The 22,115-nt window shown below is 46.0% G+C and overlaps 2 protein-coding genes across 5 annotated transcripts in view; one reads left to right on the top strand and one right to left on the bottom strand.

Annotated features, from left to right (window-relative positions):
• dtnbp1b (dystrobrevin binding protein 1b) overlaps positions 1-3,381 on the top strand; it is a 34,681-nt gene extending 31,300 nt beyond the window's left edge. For 2 of the 3 annotated variants that reach the window (XM_061741826.1, XM_061741828.1), the window contains exons 3-4: positions 1,249-1,392; positions 2,492-3,381. In XM_061741826.1, the coding sequence (XP_061597810.1) occupies positions 1,249-1,392; positions 2,492-2,802 (455 nt within the window). In that variant the 3' untranslated portion in view covers positions 2,803-3,381. The remainder of the gene's footprint in view (positions 1-1,248; positions 1,393-2,491) is intronic. The other variant, XM_061741827.1, reaches the window with a different exon arrangement.
• Positions 3,382-4,687: 1,306 nt separating this feature from the next.
• The window catches only part of jarid2b (jumonji and AT-rich interaction domain containing 2b), a 102,898-nt gene continuing 85,470 nt past the window's right edge, over positions 4,688-22,115 (bottom strand). For both annotated transcript variants that reach the window (XM_061742433.1, XM_061742434.1), the window contains exons 7-18: positions 18,649-20,110; positions 15,090-15,625; positions 12,626-12,718; positions 11,982-12,100; positions 11,796-11,866; positions 11,541-11,655; positions 11,352-11,457; positions 11,066-11,248; positions 10,056-10,186; positions 9,763-9,949; positions 7,436-7,543; positions 4,688-7,220 (exon numbers count right to left, since the gene is read on the bottom strand). In XM_061742433.1, the coding sequence (XP_061598417.1) occupies positions 6,909-7,220; positions 7,436-7,543; positions 9,763-9,949; positions 10,056-10,186; positions 11,066-11,248; positions 11,352-11,457; positions 11,541-11,655; positions 11,796-11,866; positions 11,982-12,100; positions 12,626-12,718; positions 15,090-15,625; positions 18,649-20,110 (3,423 nt within the window). In that variant the 3' untranslated portion in view covers positions 4,688-6,908. The remainder of the gene's footprint in view (positions 7,221-7,435; positions 7,544-9,762; positions 9,950-10,055; positions 10,187-11,065; positions 11,249-11,351; positions 11,458-11,540; positions 11,656-11,795; positions 11,867-11,981; positions 12,101-12,625; positions 12,719-15,089; positions 15,626-18,648; positions 20,111-22,115) is intronic.

Below are 22,115 nucleotides of genomic sequence, written 5' to 3'. Positions count from 1 at the left end.
GACCAGAACCATCCTCTGATACAGAACACTCCCACTGCAAAAACTCAAAATCATAAGAATATTTGTCTTATTTCTAGTTAAAATGTCTCATTTTTAGTAAAAAAAAAATCTCATTACACTTAAAACAAGACTCATCACTGGAAAAAACAACAATTTCCACCTGTTTCAAGTAGATTTTCACTTGAAATAAGTAGAAAAATCTGCCAGTGGAACAAGATTTTTTTGCTTGTAATGAGAAGATAAATCTTGTTCCACTGGCAGATTTTTCTACTTATTTCAAGTGAAAATTTACTTGAAACAGGTGAAAATGGTCAAATAAGTTATTTTTCTGGTAATGACTCTTGTTTTAAGTGTAATGGGATTTTTTGACTAAAAATGAGACATTTTAACTAGAAATAAGACAAATATGCCGGGTAAGATTGTGTTTTTGCAGTGTGGCCATGGAGGTCAATTATGTCAACATGACATGAGAATTAACTTACTGAAAAACTTGAAACTCCTTGTTTCAGTTCGTCATCGTGGGTAGAGTCATGAAGACGATGAATAATTAAATCCATTTCAAGTGGAAGGACTCTCAGAACCTCTCACTTCAGTACTCAAGCTTTATTCTAAGTTGTGTACGACGACAGGAAACTTTAGGAAGTGATTTGCGCTCTTAAGGTATACTTCCCACACGTGCTTTGACAGGAAATATAAACGCTTCTCAGAAGAGAGACATTAACATCAGCAGACGTTGATGCTCATTCATTCAGAAGAGTCCTCAACATTAGCCTCACGTCACAGCCTTGATGCCGAGACGTCCAGAGGAGGCTGAACCTTCAAACATGTGGCATCGGTGCTGGCTAAACACTGGTGATCTTTAAACTGTGCATGTAGTCACTTCAGGAGATTCCTGCTCTCGGCTCCAACCATGTGGAAAATGTTCCCAGGCGCTGGAGGAGGGGCATTGTTGCTACAACAACGTGATAATAGTTGTTCCTGCCAGCCCATCAGCAGCTGCAGGGGGGTTCTTTTTATTTATGCATTTATTTCAAATACTAATCATGCACACGCTTATCCATTTCAAATGCTGCCCAGCCTGAATGTGCACATTTGCTTCTGCTTCTGAAGGTAATGAATACAAACAAATCTCTGTTCCTGGACTCCACCCCTCGCTGCTGCATCCACACGCATCTGTGTTAATGCTGTGTGTGTGTGTGTGTGTGTGTGTGTGTGTGTGTGTGTGTGTGTGTGTGTGTGTGTGTGTAGAGCCTATAGGCAGCATGTCGTCCATGGAGGTGAACGTGGACATGCTGGAGCAGATGGATCTGATGGACATGTCTGACCACGAGGCTCTCGACGTCTTCCTGCACTCTGGAGGAGAGGACAACAGCGCCTCCTCGCCCGTCGCAGGTCAGAACTACAACAAGAAAGTTTAAAGGGGACCTATTATGGCATCTAATCCCTATTTTAAACAGGCCTTGAATGTCTTAAAAAACAGCTTTTGATTGTTTTTGCTAAATAAATTAGAAATTCAGCCTCTAAACCATGTCTTTATCTTCCCATTCTCTAACCTCATTATCTATGCAGGATTCTGAGTGGGTGGGGCTATGATAATGAGGCTCTGTGCTGATTGGCTGCCTGAATGACGCGATACACCGCTACGAAAAAATGGCAGAAGCTCCGGCCGGCGGAGTTAAGCCTGAATTACGGTTCTGTGTTAAATCGACGCAGAGCCTACGCTGTACCCTACGGTGTAGGCTCTGCTTTGGTGTAACGCAGAACCATAAATCAGCCTTTACACCGTGTCATAACGCGATGCGAGCGAGCGTCAGCGACAAAATCAATTCCATTGCTTTATTTTCTATTGGACTGTCCTAACTGGCCGCGAGCGACACGGCGCTGCGTTTTGAGCTTAACATTTGTAGGACGCCCTGCTTCTATTTTCTTCCTGTCACTCGCGTTGAAAGCCGGTTGAAAGCGCTGTAGAAACGGTCACGTATGAGGAACGGCTGATCCAGTTAGTTGAAATGAGAAGTTATCTCTATGATTCCTCCTCATTTCACTACAAAAACCTCAATCAAGTGGCAGCTGCTGGAGGGAGATGGACAGAGAGCGTCCGATGTCACGCAGTGCTACGATAGTCGGACGCTCACATGCAGTTACACGGTTTTATAGTTGTGGGCGTGGTTTGCATTTTGGTTACGTAACGAAAATGCGCAGAATCTGAACGGCTCGTAGATCCACATCACACTGGACGGCTCATCCGGGCGGCTGTACAGACACTGCAGAATTTGGTTGCTTTCCTCCTTCTCTGAGTTGGCAGGCTGAGGGGAGACCACTTTATATATGTTAAAGCAAGAAAAAATATGTTTTTCATAATAGGTCCCCTTTAAAATACATATGATGCTCTGAAAGCATCTGGGGGGGGGGGGTTAGTGATGTGGGTGCAGTTATTCACACCGAAACATAGAAGCAGGTCGTGTGTCTTCACCCCTCTCGTCTGCTGCAGGTCCTGACGTGGAGTCCTTCACCACAGAGATCAGCCTGCAGGTCCCCACACAGACGGAGCTCCGGCACAAGCTCTGCTCCCTGTCCTCCACCTGCACCGACACGGGCAGCCAGGACACGGAGGCCGGGGAGGAGGAGGAGGAGGAGGAAGAGGAGGCCGAGCAGGGAGGGAGTGGTGCTGCAGGGCCGGGGGGGAGAGGGAGGAAGCGTGACCCCCCCGTGATCGTGACCCTGGACCAGGAGGACGTGCACCCCGACACAGCGCTGGTGGACCAGACCAGTAAAGACTGCCAGGGCAGGCAGCAGGTTTGAGGACGGCTGGACTGGTTCAACAGCTGCCCAACAACAAGACTAACACGACTGGCTTTTGTTGTGATAAACCCTTCATGAATGAGGAAACGAGGAGAAGTTTTCACCTGTGTTCACTCTCACTGCCGCAAAACCAGAGACCGCTGATGTGAACTGTTCTGGTCCGGGTCCCGTTTCAACTGCTCAACACGCACGTCAGTACTGTAGTTTGATCATTTTTATAGGATTTCCAACATTCTGTTTCAGTAACTGTGCACGTTAGGGACCGTGCACAGTTACTAAGAACACAATAAAATCCTCCGTGAGCCTTTCAGGTACTTTAAAGTCCCGCTCATGTGATCTCACCATCACAGGCTTGTTAAAATAAATATGCCATTTAAAATCTTACTGCAGGTCACACACACACACACACACACTGCCATCGGGCCTTGCAGGTTCAGCTGGACCCGGCAAAGACCCGACTCCATGCTGCACCAAGTGCAGGCCAGTCTGCTGCAGAACCCACACTGCAACTCAAAATCTTAAGAATATTTGTCTTATTTCTAGTTAAAATGTCTCATTTTTAATTAAAAAAAAATCTTATTACACTTAAGACAGGACTCATCACTGGAAAAAACAACAATTTTCAAGTAGATTTTCACTTAAAATAAGTAGAAAAATCTGCCAGTGGAACAAGATTTTTTTGCTTGTAATGAGAAGATAAATCTTGTTCCACTAGCAGATTTTTCTACTTATTTCAAGTGAAAATTTACTTGAAACAGGTGAAAATTGTCAAATAAGTTATTTTTCTGGTAATGACTCTTGTTTTAAGTGTAATGAGATTTTTTTTACAAAAAATTTGACATTTTCACTAGAAATAAGACAAATATTCCTGGTAAGATTTTGAGTTTTTGCAGTGCAGTCGTTTAGTTCTGTCAGTCGCTTCTCAGTTTCTGTTCCAGCAGACGTTTGGTCCTTGTTCAGGAGGGATTCACCCAAACCCCCGCTACTTTGCACTGGACTGTATCTGCTCACGTTTCTCTCCGTCAGAGATTGTCGACATTGTTGCATCTTTCCTCCGTATTATCATCATCATCCTCTCTGCCTCTTCCTCCAGACTTGTTGGTAATAAATGGTTCCGGCCCCCGGCGTCGTTTCATTCTCATCCCTACTGATCTGCCGGGGCAGGACGGGTAGAGCCACATGTAGATCGGGAGAGGAGTGCTGATTTTACCATGCGTCATTTTTTAGAAGCATCTGGAAACATCAGGAAATGCAGCACCAGCTTGAGAGTATGTGGATTTTCAAGGGCAAAGGTTCACGCGTGGGTTGGTTTGTGAGAAGTAAACAGTCGCTGCTGAAGCATGACTGTCGTTCCAGAGCACTTTAATTAAAGCTGGAGCTACAGGGCAGCACGGCAGCTCTGCTTATCAACTTTACTCTGCTTATTACAGAAAACCATCTACATTCCAGTGAGATCTGGGCAGCCGTATCTGCCAATTACAAAGCACCTGTGGGGTTCTGGGTGTTAACTGGACCTGATGGCTGACAACTGGGATTTTTAAAGATTTTAAACATTAGACGGGTTAGAAACCTGTTCTTTCCCTCATTCCCTCTGTGCAAGGATGAGCTTTGCTGCAAACTGAATTTGCATAAAACCAATAAAACCAAGACTGCTGAAAGGATTTTTGAGTTTTGATGACATTTCATGGAAAATGAGCACGTTTGTCTGAAATATTCAGCCACATTTTCGGTCTTAGTCCCTTTTAAGTGAAAAAACATGCAGTTCTTCATCATCATTAGAGCGGAACACGTGACGCGGAGGAGGCCGGCGACCCGTTCCCGCGCTGACGTCACAACTCTGCACAGAAAGAAACACAAAGGCGGGTTGGAAAGAAATGACAGTGAATTGTCGGTAGGTTTTTATTAAACCTTAAAGTACAAACTGCAAAAGTAAAAAACTGTCAATATAACCAACATGAAAGTCTTTCTTGGTGGAGGGAAGGCCGAGACACGGCACCAATAAATTAAGTCGCCAGAGACCCCGCTGTGAGCAAGTTTATACTGTAGAAAAATGGAAGAAAACAAACGGAACTAAACCAAAAAAAACATCCCGTCAGAATAAAATATATCGTAAGGCCAGAAAAACTTGACAACCACTTTTTTTTTCTTTTTTTTCTTTTTTTTTTAATGTTGAAAACACCCGACTTGGTATTTCATTAAATAGTCCTAAAACAGTTCAGTCTTCTGCAGGGACAACAACCAACAAACTGGATTATAGGATTCTCTTGACAGTCACCACTGGCAAGCTCAGTGCAACATGAGTAGCTACTACATTTTTGTTGAATTTTCAGTAATGAAAATGTAAAAACTCATTTTTTGTCAACATCTCTCTTTTTCCCTTTTCTTTAAAAAAGTAAAGCTAAACAAACAAAACTAGGTTTGAAAGAAGGGGGTGTGGGGGGGGATCAAACATTGGCTACTCAATATCTTCTTTCTCAATGATATAAGCAGCACTTAAAATTTTTATACACATTTACCAGAGCAACCCTGTAAGCGTCAAACTCACACGGATGAAGAAAGGGAAATGTAAGGCTTTTTCTTCATCAAGCACTCTCTTCTGGAACATTTTCTCTCTCTCTCTCTCTTTCTCCTCTATTTCTTCCTTCCGTTCTTACTTACTTAACCCCAGAAAAAAAGGCTCAAGTATTTAAAGAAATTTACAGGATATATGTACAAAAAAGGTTGTTTGTCTTGGGTTTTTTTCCTCTCTAAAAAGAAGGAAAATAAAAATAAAAATCACTCATAATATCTGGAAAAAGGAACAAAAAAGATGCAAAAGCAAAAACAAGAGAAACTTGGATTTGATATTTCACATTTTACACTCTTTGACTAGTGGCTCTACTTGAGATAACATCAGTTCAACAAAGGTAAAAAATAATAACATAATAATCATTAATGTTTACTGGTACAGATGAGACAAGAGGACTGAAAGAATGGAATGTTAACACGATTGCACATCTAGAACCAGAAAAGCCTGAAGGCCTTTCTGCCCTGGGGGGCGGGGGCGTGTTTGCAGTAAGCCAAAAGCAGGCGTCGACCCCCAGATTTTACGTTTGTGTTGTTATACAGTAATTATAAACAACAGCACCAATAAAGTGGACCTCCTTGCTAAGAATCAGGCACCATTTTCACTTGCTAGCAAAGAAGGAATCCCTCCATACTCCAAGGGACGCGAGGCGAGCGCCGGGCGCTCACGTCCACCGACTCACAGAAACATCCGCAAGGACAAAAACATTTCAAAGAAAAAAATACACAAACATTTCTCACAACGAACTAGCAGAAACAAAGCTAAAAGTCAAAACTGAAACATGAAAAAAAGGTTTAAAAATGCAGCCAACCAACAGTACACCAACATCGCTCGTCTTTCAAGTTTCTACCTTGCATCACCAGCCCCCCCCCCCTTTAAAAAAAAATAAAATAAAATACACCAAAACTGCATCAAGAACACATTGAAATAAAACATCAGAAAAACAAAGGACTCCTCTTCCTCGAATCAAGGGCAGAGAGAAACTTTGGGTAACTACTTGTCGTCGTTCTCGTTTCAGAAAACTGGGGAGGAAAAAAAAGGCCTCCTCTTCATCCGTCCCAAGTTCAACCGCTGAGTGGTGACGAGGGGGGGGGTCAGTCTCAGGGGCGAGAGGGGGAAAAGGTAACTAGCGTAAGCCACCTCTCTGGTGGGAGGATGGGGGGTGAGGTAAGAGGTCAAACGGGGGCCCACCGAGTCCGTGTCACGCTTAATGCTTGCGATGGCGACTGAAGAAGGAGCGCTCGCGCTGAGATCAGCCAGAATAAAAACTAATTCTTCTTTCACACTAGTGCAAAAAAGACATCTTGCTTTTCTTTATTCTTCCTTTTATAAACAAGCCTGTCGTACTAAAAAGAGACGCGAGCGTATTTGGAAAAAAGGAGACCGAGGTCAGGTGGGGGGTGGGGGGTGTCGGAGAAACAATCAGTAATATTGAGTAAGTTGATAGTGATCCTGCTTCGTAGAGCACAGAGGACTGGGGAGGGGAGGGGGGGGGGGGGGGGCACAGCACGCAGGGTGGCCACCCGGGGGTGCCCCCCCCTCAGGACACAGCTGCAGCTTTGGGCATGTGGGTGGAGGACAGGCGGGCCAGGGACACCTCCACCGTGGCACGTTTCCGTGGGCCTCGCTTGGCTGGTGATGCTTTGGCAGGGCTTAGACCGTGGCAGGAGTCCCCCCCTCCCCCGCTGATGACGACCGCTCCTCCTCCACCTCCTCCACCTCCTCCACCTCCTCCGCTTCCTACTCCTCCTCCTCCTCCTCCTCCTCCTCCTCCGCCTACTCCTCCTCCTCCACTTCCATTCTTTAACATGGCTCGTCCACACACCTGGTTCACCAAACTGTTGATTTGTTCCTGTATGGAAATAAAGAAATAAAGCCTCTTTGTTCATATGATATTTATCTTGAAAATGTTTCTCACATGTTTATTCATTCAAAAAACTCAGGCTGACTAAGAATCATTTTCAAACAGTAAATAAATGTGGTTATGAGCCCCGGCACACAGCTGAGCTGACGTCGCCCTCTTGTGGCCAGCGCAGGAACTGAATGGAGCAGAGCAGGACAGCGTACCTCATCGTATCGATACATCATCTTCAGACCCCTGCAGGACTTGTGCTTCTCCACGTACCGCAGGGCACATTCCAGACAAAAGACCACGTTGTCCGTCTCCTGAACCACCTGCACAAACCAGGGGAAGGATGTTAGCGAAGTTAGGAAGTACAGCAGGAAGCCCCATCAATCATTTACATGTCTGCCGTTCCTGGCAACTGTACAGCGGGTGGATTATTCTCTCTATATTGGAATATTATGGTATTCACATACAAGTTTGGGTTTTTTTTTTCAAGCTGTACTGTACCTCTATCTGGTTTTGAGTCTAAATGGACTGTGACCCAAAAAATGCACAACAGAGAAAAATATATAAATGGATGGAACAATCTGAATAAAGAAAACAAAGAATCCAAATCAAACATAACAACAAATCAAACATAACATTCAAAAGAACAATTAAAGCCTGTATGTTAAGTAAATATAATGAAATATGTTACCGTATTTTCGCGACCATAAGGCGCACATTTTTTTTTTTTTTTTTTTTTTTTTTTAAATGTGCCGGGCGCCTTAAGAAACGGTGCGCCGTGTCTATTAGCTGAATTACGGTAATGGAAGGCCGGCCACCATGAGAACGGTAAAGGGAGAAGGGGGTGGGTGAAGCCCCCGTGAGTTGCGACGTGAATGAGACTCCACTGAGCTGTTTAATGCGGAAACAGATGATGAAGACTTTTAAGGATTTGCTTGATGTGTAAAGTGAAATAAAATACAATCAAACTAAGTTTTGCTCCCGCTGTATTTTTAAATAAGCACACTTGTGTGAGTGTTCTGCAGCGCGTGTGTTTTGCATGTCGGTGATGGGCGCTGCTGCAGCCGACTTCCTGGTTCCCAAAGCGGTCCGATCGACCTGGTTCCTGGCCGCTTTACGAGCAGAGATTTCTGGGGTCTGTCTCAGGTCTGATCAGCTTCACTCTCCGAAATTTTCAGCAATATCTGTCGGTTACAAACCCGGTACCGGCTCCCTTACATGCGCGTGTGTTCGCGGGACCAGCGCGGGGAGCCGGGACGCGGGACCGGGACGCGGGACCCGGGACCGTGACGCGGGACCAGCGCGGGGAGCCGGGACGCGGGACGCGGGACCGGGACGCGGGACCCGGGACCGGGACCCGGGACCGTGACGCGGGACCAGCGCGGGGAGCCGGGACGCGGGACGCGGGACCGGGACGCGGGACCCGGGACCCGGGACCGTGACGCGGGACCAGCGCGGGGAGCCGGGACGCGGGACGCGGGACCGGGACGCGGGACCCGGGACCCGGGACCCGGGACCGTGACGCGGGACCAGCGCGGGGAGCCGGGACGCGGGACGCGGGACCCGGGACGCGGGACCGGGACGCGGGACCCGGGACCGTGACGCGGGACCAGCGCGGGGAGCCGGGACGCGGGACGCGGGACCGGGACGCGGGACCGGGACGCGGGACCAGCGCGGGGGGAGCGGACCGGGACCCGGTCCAGCGCGGTCGGGATCCGCAGCACAACGGGGTATGAAAAGTTTATTTACTCTCGTGCTTGCCTGCCACGCTGATGGACAGAAACTGCCGGCTATGGTGATTTTTAAAAGAAAAACGTTGCCTAAACAGACTTTTCCAGCCAGAGTGAAATGAAAAGGGCTGGATGGATGAGGAGATGATCGGGTGGCTGAGACAGGTTTATGTGCAGCAACCCGGTGTTTTTTTTTTTAATTCTTTAATGCAGAAACAGAATATGAACCTTTGAAGGGTTTGATTGATCTGAAAAGTGAAATAAAATATCAAACTAAGTTTTCCTCCAGCTCTATTTAAATAAGCACTCTTGTGTGAGTGTGTTCTCCAGCGCGTGTGTGTTTTGCAGCGCGCGTGTGTGCAGCTCCGTCTCCGTAGACGGCGCCTTTTGGGTCGGTGCGCCGTATGTGTGTTTTAAAACCAAAAATGACACACAAAACTGAGGGTGCGCCTTTCCACACAGTGCGCCGTATGGTCGTGAAAATACGGTAGTTAATTTTGATTGACATACCCATAGACGGCGGTAATTTTATTTTATTTTAGTTTTTTATTTACTTAGTTGTTGTTTTTGAAATTTTAATTTATGTTATTTGTGAATTTATTTCTTGGAAAAAGGGGCAGATTAGATAAGATTCTTCTTCTTTCTGCTCCCTTTTCATTCACAATTTATGAACATTTGTATTTGTATTGAATTGTTTGTTTTATTTTTTGAATGAAATAAAGAATAAAATGAAATGAAATGAATAAATAACTTAAATTAAAGCAGACACTACATCTGCAGCCCCTGGCTTGACGATGCAACGGCGCTCTCACCATGGACAGGTAGCAGAGATGTTGGCAGATTTGGCAGCGTCTCTCTGAGGACTCCAGAGCCAGCCACTTCCCGCGGGGTTTCTTGCGGCCCTCGCCGGGGCCCAGGCCGCCGTCGTGTGTGCCGTAGCGGGCAGAGGAGAGCAAACCTGCCTTGTAAAGTTCCTGACGTTGGCGCATCTCTATGTTCCTGTTGGATTACAAACATCCCCGATCAGGTCAGAACCAGGATACATGGGGGGGGCGTGTTTTGGGTATGATGGGTAGTTTGTGTGTACGTGTGCACAGCGTCGAACCTGAGGTCTTTGAGAAGGGCGGAGATGGTGGTGAGGAGAAGACCGTTGTCCCTCTTGGACTCAGCGGTGGCGATCTGATACAGTAGCTTCTCCATGGAGAAGGGTTTGGCTATACGACGACATTTCAGGTCCTGAGCAGATGAACAAAGAAGAATGATAATTAAATATGAATGTAGGGATGTAAATACACATACATACACACAGTACTGGAGTTGAGGGGGGATGAGGGGGATGGCATCCCCCTCTGAAATAAAAACGGTCCAAATCATCCCCCCTGTAAAACTGCCATCCCTCCTTTCCATCCCTTATGTCATTTCATCAATGAATGTGGTTTTACTGCTATTTCAACATTTAGAGTCATCACCAGAAAAATAACACCAGAAAAATTTGACCATTTTCACCAGTTTCCAGTAAATTTTCACTTGAAATAAGTAAGAAAATCTGCCAGTGGGATGAGATTTATCTTCTTATTACAAGCAAAAAAAATCTTGTTCCACTGGCAGATTTTTTTACTTATTTCAAGTGAAAATCTACTTGAAACAGGTGAAAATTGTTTTTTCCAGTGATGAGTCTTGTTTTAAGTGTAATGAGATTTTTTTTACTAAAATTAGACATTTTAACTAGAAATAAGACAAATATTCTTGTTAAGATTGTGAGTTTTTGCAGTGATCCATTTTACTTATCCTGTGAAGGACAGAGTCATATTGATAAGTTCAGAAAACTGTTTTTTAATTGTTGTGTTTTGATGTATTTGATGTAAGCCCAGTGGATATTTAAAGCTTACAGAAGGCTGCATTTAACTGCTGCTATGTAATTCCTGCAGTATTTCTGCAGGTGTTTTGGTCAGTGCTATTATTTGTAATATATTATATTATTTGTAATCAGCAACTCGAGTCCTGCATACACATCCCAGCGGAGACTTGCAGCTAAATGACTGCTACAGGCTCCACATGCAGAACCAGGCTCGCGGTCTGGTTACTGTCTTCCTGCGGCGGCGGTTGTGAGCTGACCTTTGCAGCCTGGTAACCCAGGTTCATCCAGTGTGGTGTGGCAAAGTGCACGGTCTCTGACACGCTGTAGCCACAGCAAACTTTAGAGACAAAGGCACCGGGGAAGCAGACCACGAACTGGCCACTCCGCTGAACTGTACGGTAAACCTTGATGCCTTCACGGCACAGCACCTCCGGAGAGATCTGGGAGGTTCAAAGGGAAACAGGGAGAAAACTCATCACGTGGCTGTCAAAAAAAATAAATAAAAAAATCTAACATCTCATACACACGGAGAAAAACACGGACCATAATATTCTTCTCCAACATTTCTAGTCCTGGGGTGCCGTTGGCTTGAAGCAGTGTATGGACCACCTTGTCCAGCTTAGCCTTCTCCTCAGCAGGGACAGAATACCTTTCAGAAGATCAAGACAAATGTAAGCAGCACATTCTCCCCCGAGCCGTCTGCAAGGTGGAAACATCCCTGCACGTACTCACCAAATGCAATCAGCACCAGTGTGTAAGTAATCAATATATGGAAGGCGATTTTGGTCTCGAGACCAGCATGAGGTAGAAAAGACCATGCCAATGTTGAGCCAGGGAATGGTCACCCCTGCAGGAAGAGAGAAACATTACATTAACAACAGCTGGTTACGTAAGGAGGAATGCAGCCGTATCTGAGGTGACGAGTTCACAAGCATCATTTTACCAACACAAGCTAAATATTAAATATCAAAAAAGCTCCGTCCTCACCAGGCACAGCACCCAGATGCCTCAGTATGGATCCAGAGTTGTTCGGGAGCACGTTGAGGTTCCATCCATGTCTGAGGAAACACAGTAATGATTTTAGTATTTGAGATATTTGCAAATCCTCTGCATGACTGAGCAACACTGGCACGTTATCATTATTCAAGCGTATAAAGATATGGAGGTGCTTACTTTGAAAATGGCTCAGACTTTCCTGTGGGGAATCCGCTGCCATGTGTACTTGTGTCCACCTTCCCACAATGCACTGCTACATGGCTGTCTCTCTGTTCCACGGTCCTCCAGTATTCTTGCTGTGAGACAGAAAGAGGGAAGAAAGCATGAAACGTGTGAACTGCACGGATACTTGTGGCTGATTTGTGTCGGACACATTTTGCTACGCAGGTGTACAGGACTGTCTCATTAAATTAGAATATTGTGATAAAGTCCTTTATTTTCTGTAATGCAAAAATGACATACCGGTACATTCTGGATTCATTACAAATCAACTGAAATATTACAAGCCTTTTATTATTTTAATATTGCTGATCATGGCTTACAGCTTAAGAAAACTCAAATATCCTATCTCGAAAAATTAGAATATTCTGGGAATCTTAATCTTAAACTGTAAACCATAATCAGCAATATTAAAATAATAAAAGGCTTGCAATATTTCAGTTGATTTGTAATGAATCCAGAATGTATGACATTTTAGTTTTTTTTAAATTGCATTACAGAAAATAAAGAACTTCATCACAATATTCTAATTTTCTGAGACAGTCCTGTATGTGAGTCAGGTTAAAGCTGAAACGGCCTGATTAATGTGTTTGAATTCTCACCTCAACCTCTGCAGCCCCTGGTTCCTTACTGAAGCACATGGTCATGGTGTTACGGGCTATCCTGAAGAAGTTGGTCAAGGACACCGATTTCCCCTGCAAAAAGAGATGCGTTAAAGATCGGAGGTGGCAGCCTGCGAGGATGATGAAGAAAACTGAGGTCCAAGTATTTATGATACTAACTCATAGAAAAAGGGAACTACACGGGTTGTAAAACGAGAGCTGGATCTCCGTTAATAGAAAACAAAACCGCCTGGCATTAATGGTTTCTCCACTTTAGCACCTTATGTTTGAATGAATCAAAGGAGCACGGGCAGAAGACCACAGGCATGTTTAAACAGATATGTTTGATTAATCTGGTCTATTCAGAGCGATGCGTCTGCCGGTGACCCTACAAGGCCCCGGCTCTAAACCCTGCATTACTCCCAGACTCATTAACCCGGGACTTGACCCGCTCATTAATGCTGCTGCTGCAGGAAAATCTGCTAAGGTGACTATGAATCTGGACTGGACCTGGACACGCACACACTCCCTGCTGGAGGACGACTCCCTGGATCCCTCTCGCTCTCAATAGTGTTACCATACATTTTCTTTATTTTCTTGTTAAAGTAAACATCTTCAGGAAGGGGGGAACCAAGAGAGACGTGAGGTTCATTAATACAGTACGGGGGCCTTCTTTCCCCAACCAGTAGCAGCAAGTTTTCCTTCTCGTACAATCAGTTAATTATATCCTTGACGAGCATTTTGCTCTCTTGATAGAGAAAGTGAGGTCTGACCTCCTCTTGGAGGCTTCTTGTGATGAAACATACAAACATATATATAGCAGGTCAAGTCTGTTGTCCATATCTGACTTAAGCAGGTCGTACAAAGAGATCAGGTTACCAAAGGAACATGGAAATGATTGAAGCTGTGTCAAAACACCTTTACCTGCGCGATAACACTGTGAATGTTTCTGTGCATGAACTCAACCGCTAAGGAAAACCGCTACATGTTTGGGTGAGAGTACAAAAGCCCATCAAAGGGTCTGGCCAGAGACTGGTGCATTGTGGGGTTTGAGGGAAAAACGTGGCCAGAGATGTGGGTTCAGCTCAGAGCACGGACGTCTGCTGAAGGAGAAAAGCCGTGGGACGGTACCGACTGGTGGAGAGAGCTTAGAACAAGACTGGAGGTGGGTGTTTTGGAGGGGGTGGGGGGGGGGTTGAGTGCCTTCTTTCAGACCTACTTTTCAGCCAGCCAGATCAGCGTAACTGCCAGCGAGAAGGGTGAGTGGGGGTGCATGGTGTGTGGCTGAACACCCTCACAGTAAGAGACCGCAGAGCACCTTACCTCATGCAGCTGCACGCACACACACCCAAACACTGAGATGTGCAACTAACACAACCAAGTTTGAGTCAAATCTGCTTAAATGAACCACAAACCGCGGCAGCTACGACTTCTTTGCAGTGAGCAGCAGGCTAGCACAGCCAGGTCCCAGTATGCGGTTACCATGGTTACTGGATGCATCTGGAAAGCTAATCAAGTTCGAGCCAAATAACTTTTTGAGTTTTTAAATCTTGAAATTATAAAAGACAAACAATGTTGTAAACTTGTGTGAAGAAAAAATACATTGAAATGACAAGTGAAAATGCCCAACAACAGTTGCATGCTGGGATTTAAGGTCAGTTTCTTGCTGGTTGACGACACAGGAACCAAACCTTTCGTCAAACCTGACGAAATTGCAGAGATTTTGAGATTGGCGCAGCCGTTCAGCTGCTCCTCTCTCATGTAAGAGGACAGAAACAGAGTCAGGTAAAGCACTACAGCATTACCTCCACCTTGGAAGGGATAATACAGGCAGAGATACAGTTTTTATCTTAACGTTTTACATCTAACTGTCGTAGCGTGGAAAGGCATACGACAGCGCGAGACTAAAACATCCAACAGCGGGGTAAAGTGGGAGCGTCAGTGGACGCTTGGCCCATCTTCTCAGGAATATTTTGTTAAATAGTTTTTTTAAAAACATAAAAATTGTCAATCGTCATTCGAGGGAATGTGTGGACTGCTTTTGTGTCCAACATTATTCTCAGAGTTGTTAAGAACGCACCGGTGTACGGACGACGGTCGACAAAAAGAGGAGCCTAAAGAGAGACGACGACGTGCACGTTCGAGCCGAATAACTGATGCCGAAAGCAAAGGAACCGGGAGGAGAGGACGGGTCAGGGGTCTTTCAGATTGGTCATTGTTCAGTTACCAAAAACAAAACAAAGCTGAAGATCCACTGAAGCTTCCAGGCCACAGCGCTAGTGCTGGTGGCGACCCAACTGCTGCTGTTTACACCACAACTACAGCTGGAAACAGCAGCTAAACCACTGCAGATCACAAGAAAGGAGGAACAGAAGGAATAAAGAAAAGGAGAGACACTCACGTGGTTCTTGTCTGTATGCTTCAAGAGTGTAGCATAAACAGCAAGTGTCTTCCCCATCCTCACCTTGTAAATACATTTGTGCTGGTCACTGAAAACACCTCTGTCCTCCTCCTGCTCCTCTCCATGCTGCCTGTCCTCTTTTCCTTGTTTTTCCTGAGCGAAGAGCCGGCGCCGGCCCGCTTTGACCTGAGCCTCCAGCTTCAGATGGTGATAGTTTCCGTTGCTGCGGTGATGCCCCGTCGGCCCTCCCACCGTCCCGCCCACCAGCCCGTTCTTGGGCTCGTAGCGCGGCAGTGAGAGCCCGTTGGGCGGGGAAGAATCCGAGAGGCCTTCGAGCGGGCCCCGGCGCGACTCCAGGGTCTTCTTCTCCTCCAGCACGTCGGCCAGAAGCTGCAGGCGCTCCTCGGCGCTGAGAGAGTCATAGGAGAGGATGTACTGGAGGTACGCTTCCTGCAGCTTGGCCAAGCGGTCCTGCGCAGACTTGGGGATGCGGAGAAGGTCGGCGAGCTTGGTCCATTTTTTCAGGTCCATCACCTGCTGCATCCCACCCATGTCGTTGATGAGCTGGAAAAAACGTGACAGGTCCACTTCGCAGCCACCTGCAGGAAGCAAACATTCAACAAGACTGGTGAGACGAACATCTATAAAACTGAGCCATACACAGAGACACGTGCACACTTTGTGTGTTTAATCTCAGCTGTTTAACCCTTGTGTTGTCTTTGGGTCAAAATGACCCAATTCTTCTATCCTTCTTTCCTCCTGCTCTCTCTTTCCTTCTTCCCTTCCTCTTTTCCTCCTTTTTTACCCTCCTTTACTCCTTTTTCTTCCTACCTCCCTTTCGTCATTCGTTCCTTTTCCTTCCTTATTTTCTCCATTCCTTTTTTCTTCCCTCCCTTCTTTCTTTCCTTTTCTCCATTCTTTCCTTCCTTTCTCCCTTCCTTCCATCTTTTCTCCCTTACTCCCTTTCCTACTTCCTTCTTTTCTCCTTTCTCCCTCCCTTCCATCTTTTCTCCCTTCCTTACTCCCTTCTTTCCTCCTTTCTCCCTTCCTTCCATCTTTTCTCCCTTACTCCCTTTCCTACTTCCTTCTTTTCTCCTTTCTCCCTCCCTTCCATCTTTTCTCCCTTCCTTACTCCCTTTCCTACTTTCTCCCTTACTTCCTTCCATCTTTTCTCCCTTCACCCTGCCATGACCCAAAGACAGCACAAGGGTTAAAAGATGAACCAGAAGTTAAATTACAAATTTATCCATAGATTGTATTTATCACCAAGAAAATGCTATCAACTTAGAATAACCACAAGCCCAGTCTGTTCTTTATGTTCTTTGAATGTAATTGGTACATATACCCATACGATGTGGGAATGTCCAGGTGTTAACTCCTTTTGGCAGCAAGTTGTAGATAAGTTATCTGAGATAGTTGACCTCCATATACCTCGTCTTCCTAATATTATAGTGTTAAACGATGACTCGTCTATCACTCTAAATAGAATTGAGAAGAAAATATTATTTTGTGGACTAACAGCAGCTAAGAAAATTGTAGTCATGAGGTGGAAAACTCCAAATGTTTTGAATATATGTCACTGGTTTTCATTATTTTTGGATGTACTGTCTTTGGAACTCTCAATTGTGCGATTACACGGCGCAGCAAAGCTGTAGATCACTGTAGATGCCTTTTCTAAGGCAGTGCAGAAAACACGTTCTCTTTTGTAATTGTAATGTGTATTTTTGTATTTCTTTCTATTTTTTGTTGGTGCTTGTTTTGTTTTTTCATATAAGGATTGTGTTTCATGTAGTATTTAAGTTAAGTCTGATAACGCTTGAATGTATTTTGTCAAGACAAAAAAGGAGGAGGGTGGGTGAGATCAGTGCAGTCACTGGGTGGGGGTGGATTTCAGTGCACATTATAATTGCTGAGCATCCTCTTTTGATACATTTTATACTGTTACAAGTATATGTTTGAAATGTTGATGCTCTTCTTGAATATTGTTTGAAAAATATATATATATATATTTTTGTTAATATCATTGTTATCCTACCTCGCATGGGCTAAAATTACTTTGAAAATCAATAAAAAGTTGGTCATAAAAAAAAAAACAAAGTTGAACCAGCGAAACATGATCTGAACCGTGTTCAGGCCAGGGACACAAACTAGTCTATGATCCGCGGGGGACGCGGCTATAGGAAGTGATTGGGTTGCCTGCAGCCCTCCCACGGTGGCCAACATGGTGCCCGGTCGCTCCGTCCAGCAACTGCAAGCTGCAGCGGTCTGAGCGGCGCTGCGTCTGTGCAGAAGAGCTACAGAGCGCAGCGGAACCACAAGGACGGCCGTTGAGAAACTATCCCACAGCCTGGGAAAGTTTGCACATAGAGTAAATTCATATATACAGTTTTTGTTTGAACTGGAGCTGTTTAAAAACTCATAAAAAGCTAATACTATCGTGTGAAATTCAAGCCGACGAGGCTCTCTGCGTGAAATATGGCCACCGAGCTCCTTGCACATGTTTAACATCATCACCGTCAATTATAAACAGGAGAAGAAAGAACTGCTGAAAGAGACCCGACGAGGCCACATTTGTAATACTCGAAGGCCGGCTGTGAGCGCCGGTCTTTAGCACCACAACTCAGCATTCGTGTCTGGATTCAATTCACTTGTGGGAAATCAAGCGCTCTCGTCCCCCTGTGGCATTCTGGACGCAACAGAAAGGTTTTTACTCATCGTTTAGTGCACTGGTCCCCAACCTTTTCTGTACTGCGGACCGGTTTAATGACAATATTTTCATGGCCCAATCTAAAGGTGTAGCTGATAAAAACTAAATAAAATGACTAGATCGGCATTAAAAACTGTGGTATTTTCTCTATAGTAATAACAATGACAATAATAATAATAATAATAATAATAATAATAATAATAATAATAAAACATAATTTTCGAAAAAATTAAATAAAATAATGGAAGTTGTAAATTACCTTTAATATGAGTATTTCTATAAATGTGTTTTTATGTTTGTTTTCTCATTAACATTATTTAAAGCCAGGCTTTTATTTCATTTTTTTTATATTAAGGAGACCGATATTTATTTTGATATTTTATTTTGAAGGCGTCTCGCCGAGACCTCGTCAACATCCAGACTAAACGAGTGTCGGGAATGCTAAAGTGCTAAAGTGGTGCCTACAACCGACACAAAAGCACCTGCTGATAAGGATTTGTTTTCTTTGTTAATTTTATGCCGTATTTATGTCCAGCTTGAGTTTGGTTGCCATGGTTACTCTTATATATTGTGGTTAACGGTAGCCGTTATTACCGGCCGAATTAGCAGCTGTGTCGGTCTGTATTTAAGTTAAATTAAACTTATATGAATGTAGAAAGACTAACTCTATTTTACTTTATTTTATTCCTTAACATTGTGAATCATTGATTTGAGAGCCAAGCATCAGTCGGGGCTACAGAAATTATTTTTTCCTTCTGTGCGGCCCGGTACCAAATGACCCACGGCCCGGTACGGGGCCCGGGGGTTGGACACCACTGGTTTAGTGCATTCAGTGGATTCTGAGAGGAGTTGTGTTTACTGCAGTGTAACCTCGTGTTCAGGTGTGTGGTGGGTCGGTCCGGCTTGCTTACTTACCGATCACAGGAGGCTCATCCATGGTAATGCCCTGAGATTTAAGGTGCTTGCGGATGCAAGCCAGCCGCTGCACGTTGGGGCCCCAGCGTCGGCCAAGCATGTGGACCCTCTGCACCTGCGTCACGAAACGCATCTCCTCGTTCAGCTTGCACTCCGGCCGCCAGTCCGGCGGCGGCGCCACGCGGCACAAGCCGGCCACCTCGGCCTGTTCCCTCGCTGCGTCCAGGTACACCAGGGGGTCCTGGAACTCCTTGGGAGCCGGCCGGAAGACGGGGGCCTCCCCCAGCGCTGGCCAGCCCTCGGGCTTGCTCCGCTGGCGGTCCCACTCCTTCTCCTGCTCGCGCTCCTTCTGCCGCGTCAGCTCCTTCTCGCGCTCCCACTCCTTGTCGCGATCAGCGGGCCGCGACGCTGCTGGTTTGAGCTGCGCGGGGCTTTTGGTTGAAGTGAGAGGAGAGGAGGTGGAGGAGGAGGACAGAGACGTCTGTTGGGGGTCTGAGGTAGTGCTGGCACAACTGGGGTTTGGTGAGTGATTCTGGCCTATTGAGGGGGAGGAAGAGGAGGAGCTACGACCGTGTGACCTGCTCTGCTGCTGCTGTGCTTGTCTTATCAGCATCAGCTTGCCCGCCGATGCGCGCTTAGGCCGCTGGTTCACCGGCTCCACTTTGGCTGCTGGTGTCGAAGGAGGTGACGCCTGTTCAGGCGGGGAAGTCGAAGGTGGAGGAGGAGTAACAGGCTGAGTCTGTCTAGGAGAGGCTTTTTTTTCTGATTCCTGTCCGTTGGAAACCGGAGTGGTGGGGGTGACGTTTTGCTTGCTGTCTTTCTCCTCGTGCGCCACCTTCTTGCTGCTGCTGCGCGTCTCCAACGGCGCGGGCTGGATCTTGGCCTTCTTGGCCTCGGCGCCACTGCTTTTGGCTTTCTGCTCAACGAGCCCTGTACTCACCGAGTTTAGCACAACCTCCAGGCGCCGCTTGGAGTTGCGCAGCCCCTCTCGGCCCAGGCACTGGCCCTGGCCCGCCTGGCCCTGCTTCTGCCCGTCCTCTCGGACCAGGGGGTTGTGCCGCTGCCCGTTCAGCCTGCCGTTGGGCCGGGTGTTGGCAGCCACGTTGTGCAGCCCATTGGATAGTAGCACCTGTTTGCGGGTTTTTGCATTGCTGTGGTGAGCTGGTGCTGCTGCTTTTCCTGAGTTGGCCAGCCCGTTGCTGGCTGCTGGCTGGCTGTGCTGATTGTGATTGTTCGCTGACGATAATGCCGAGGCGGCGCTGTTGTGTTTGTTGCTGCTGCTGAGTTTGGTTTTCTTGCCCAGTTCTTTCAGTTTGGCTTTGGTGTAGGTGACGTGGCCCTTGGACACGGTGGCTGTGTACTTCTTCACAGTTTTGGACGGCAGTCGGACATCACGGCTCTTTTTGGCAACACCAGCAGCTTGTGCCGAGCTCGCCCGCATCAGCCCGTTCACTTTTGAGACCTGAGAGGGACAAAGAAATGAGATAAATCAGGTTAGACACAATAAAAATATGTTTGTAATGAATTTACAAATGTATATTTTGAAAACAAAAAGCTTTGGGAGTCTCTGACAAACGACCACGCCTCGGTGGTTGATCCGAGCAGATGGCTGGACGGTGAGGAGGCGGAGGAGGCGCGGCCACGGGAGTGGGCACAAATACATGACAACAAGCTTCCTCCGGCTGCAGGTCCTAACGCTCCTGTCTGGGTTCTTGTCTACACTCTTTTATCTCTCAATTACATCTTCTCCATTACATCTCTGTACTAAAAAAATCATTTATCAAGAATGCTTAATAATAAGCACATGGCCGTTATATTCAACCAGGAAACTATGTACTCTTTTCTTTTATCTCTTTTTATTCCCAAACAAATACCCTTTCTGTGTTTCAGCTTTTGTTAAATAAAAAAAAACAAACATTAAGCTATTATTTATCCCATTTTTAGAAACGGTAACATTCAGATCTTTGTCTCCTCATTCGAAAAAGGTTTAGATTTTTTTTTTTGTAAATACATTTGTGAGAAAATCAATTTAGATTGTTTCCTCGCATCGCGACGCCGTTACAAGGTCCACTTCAGCTTTGTTGTTTCCAGCAGTGAACAGTGCAACACAGAGGTAACAATAGGAAGTTCATCATTAAAATCATTAAAAAGATGTTTCGGTTAGCCACAATCACAATAGGCTTGTTTCTTTAAGGGTTCCTGAGCTATTCTGTCCTGCTGCATTGGTAAATTCATGTCCGCCACTTCAAAACAAAAGCAAATCGTGTTTTTTCACTCTCAAAACATTAATTTGTGCATTCACAATAAGGACACAGAGATGTGTATTCAAAGTAAGACTGCAGTAAGGAAACGTGTGTATTTCCTGGCGTCTATCCGTGGTGCCGTGTGCATCTTTTTGTTTAGATGCAACAACGGAGGCAAGAAGGGAGAGATGGAGTTATCAATCACGGCCAGGCGCCACAGGAGGGAGGTGACAGCCGGCTCATTGACAGGTTTTCCTTTAAAGGGGTCTTGTGCCATGTGTGTGCGTGTGCACACATGCCCGTGTATTGTGTCGTGTCTGTCTCAGGTTGCAGGGGGCCAACACAAAGACGAAGCCATTAAAAGACAAGGGGGGACTGAAACCTAACCCTGCTTCCGTCAATCACTGCCCCCAGCACGCTCTCTTCCTCGCAGTGGGAAAAGGTGGCAAGAAAAGAGGGAGGACGGGATGAAAAAAAAGAAAATTAACCATTTTTGGTGCCTGGATGTGACAAAACAAGACAAAACCATCCCCCAACTATCACTGGCTATTTAAGAGTTAATTATCAATGTGACTAACGTCACAGTTGGGTTTTAGTCAGCAGGTTAACACCGAGTTACGTCTGGTCCTTGTTCTGAAACGACAACAGACTCAACGGTCGCCGACTAAAGTCCCTCATCGTGCCATGAGCACTTCCTGCCACACGAGGGCTCAGTGAACCTGCTCATCGGGGAGGCTGCACGGGTTCTGGGGGGAAAGGAGGATGGCCGGGGACAGACAGAAGGAAAATGAGGGAGAAACAAAGCCGAGGAAAATAAAAGACAGGACCACCGACGAGGAGACTTTGAACAGAAAATGAAAAGAAAGATGTTCACACTCAGCAGGGCGAAGAAGCCGAGAGAGGGAGAGAAAACCGGAACACGCAGGAGTGAGCTGAGGAGGGAGGGAGAGGAAGAGGGAGGTGGGTCTAGATGACATCATATGTTGCTATAGCCCAGCTGAAGCCTGGCAGGTTTTCCCTTTTTTTTTAATTAAAAAAAAACAAAAAACAACAACATCTGCAGCTGGAGGCCCTGAGAGGAGGATGAACTAAAAGCGGCCGGGGGGGGGGGGGGGGGGGGAATAGAAAAAGACTGGGAGAGACGGCCAGCCAGAGAATAGGATGAGACAGGAGAACATTTAACCCTCGCAAAGCTGAAAGGAAAGAGACGGACAATGAACTGCA

This window comes from Cololabis saira, chromosome 15 (assembly GCF_033807715.1).
Source record: "Cololabis saira isolate AMF1-May2022 chromosome 15, fColSai1.1, whole genome shotgun sequence".
Lineage (NCBI taxonomy): Eukaryota > Metazoa > Chordata > Actinopteri > Beloniformes > Belonidae > Cololabis > Cololabis saira.
This window is presented reverse-complemented; position numbering and strand designations above follow the sequence as displayed.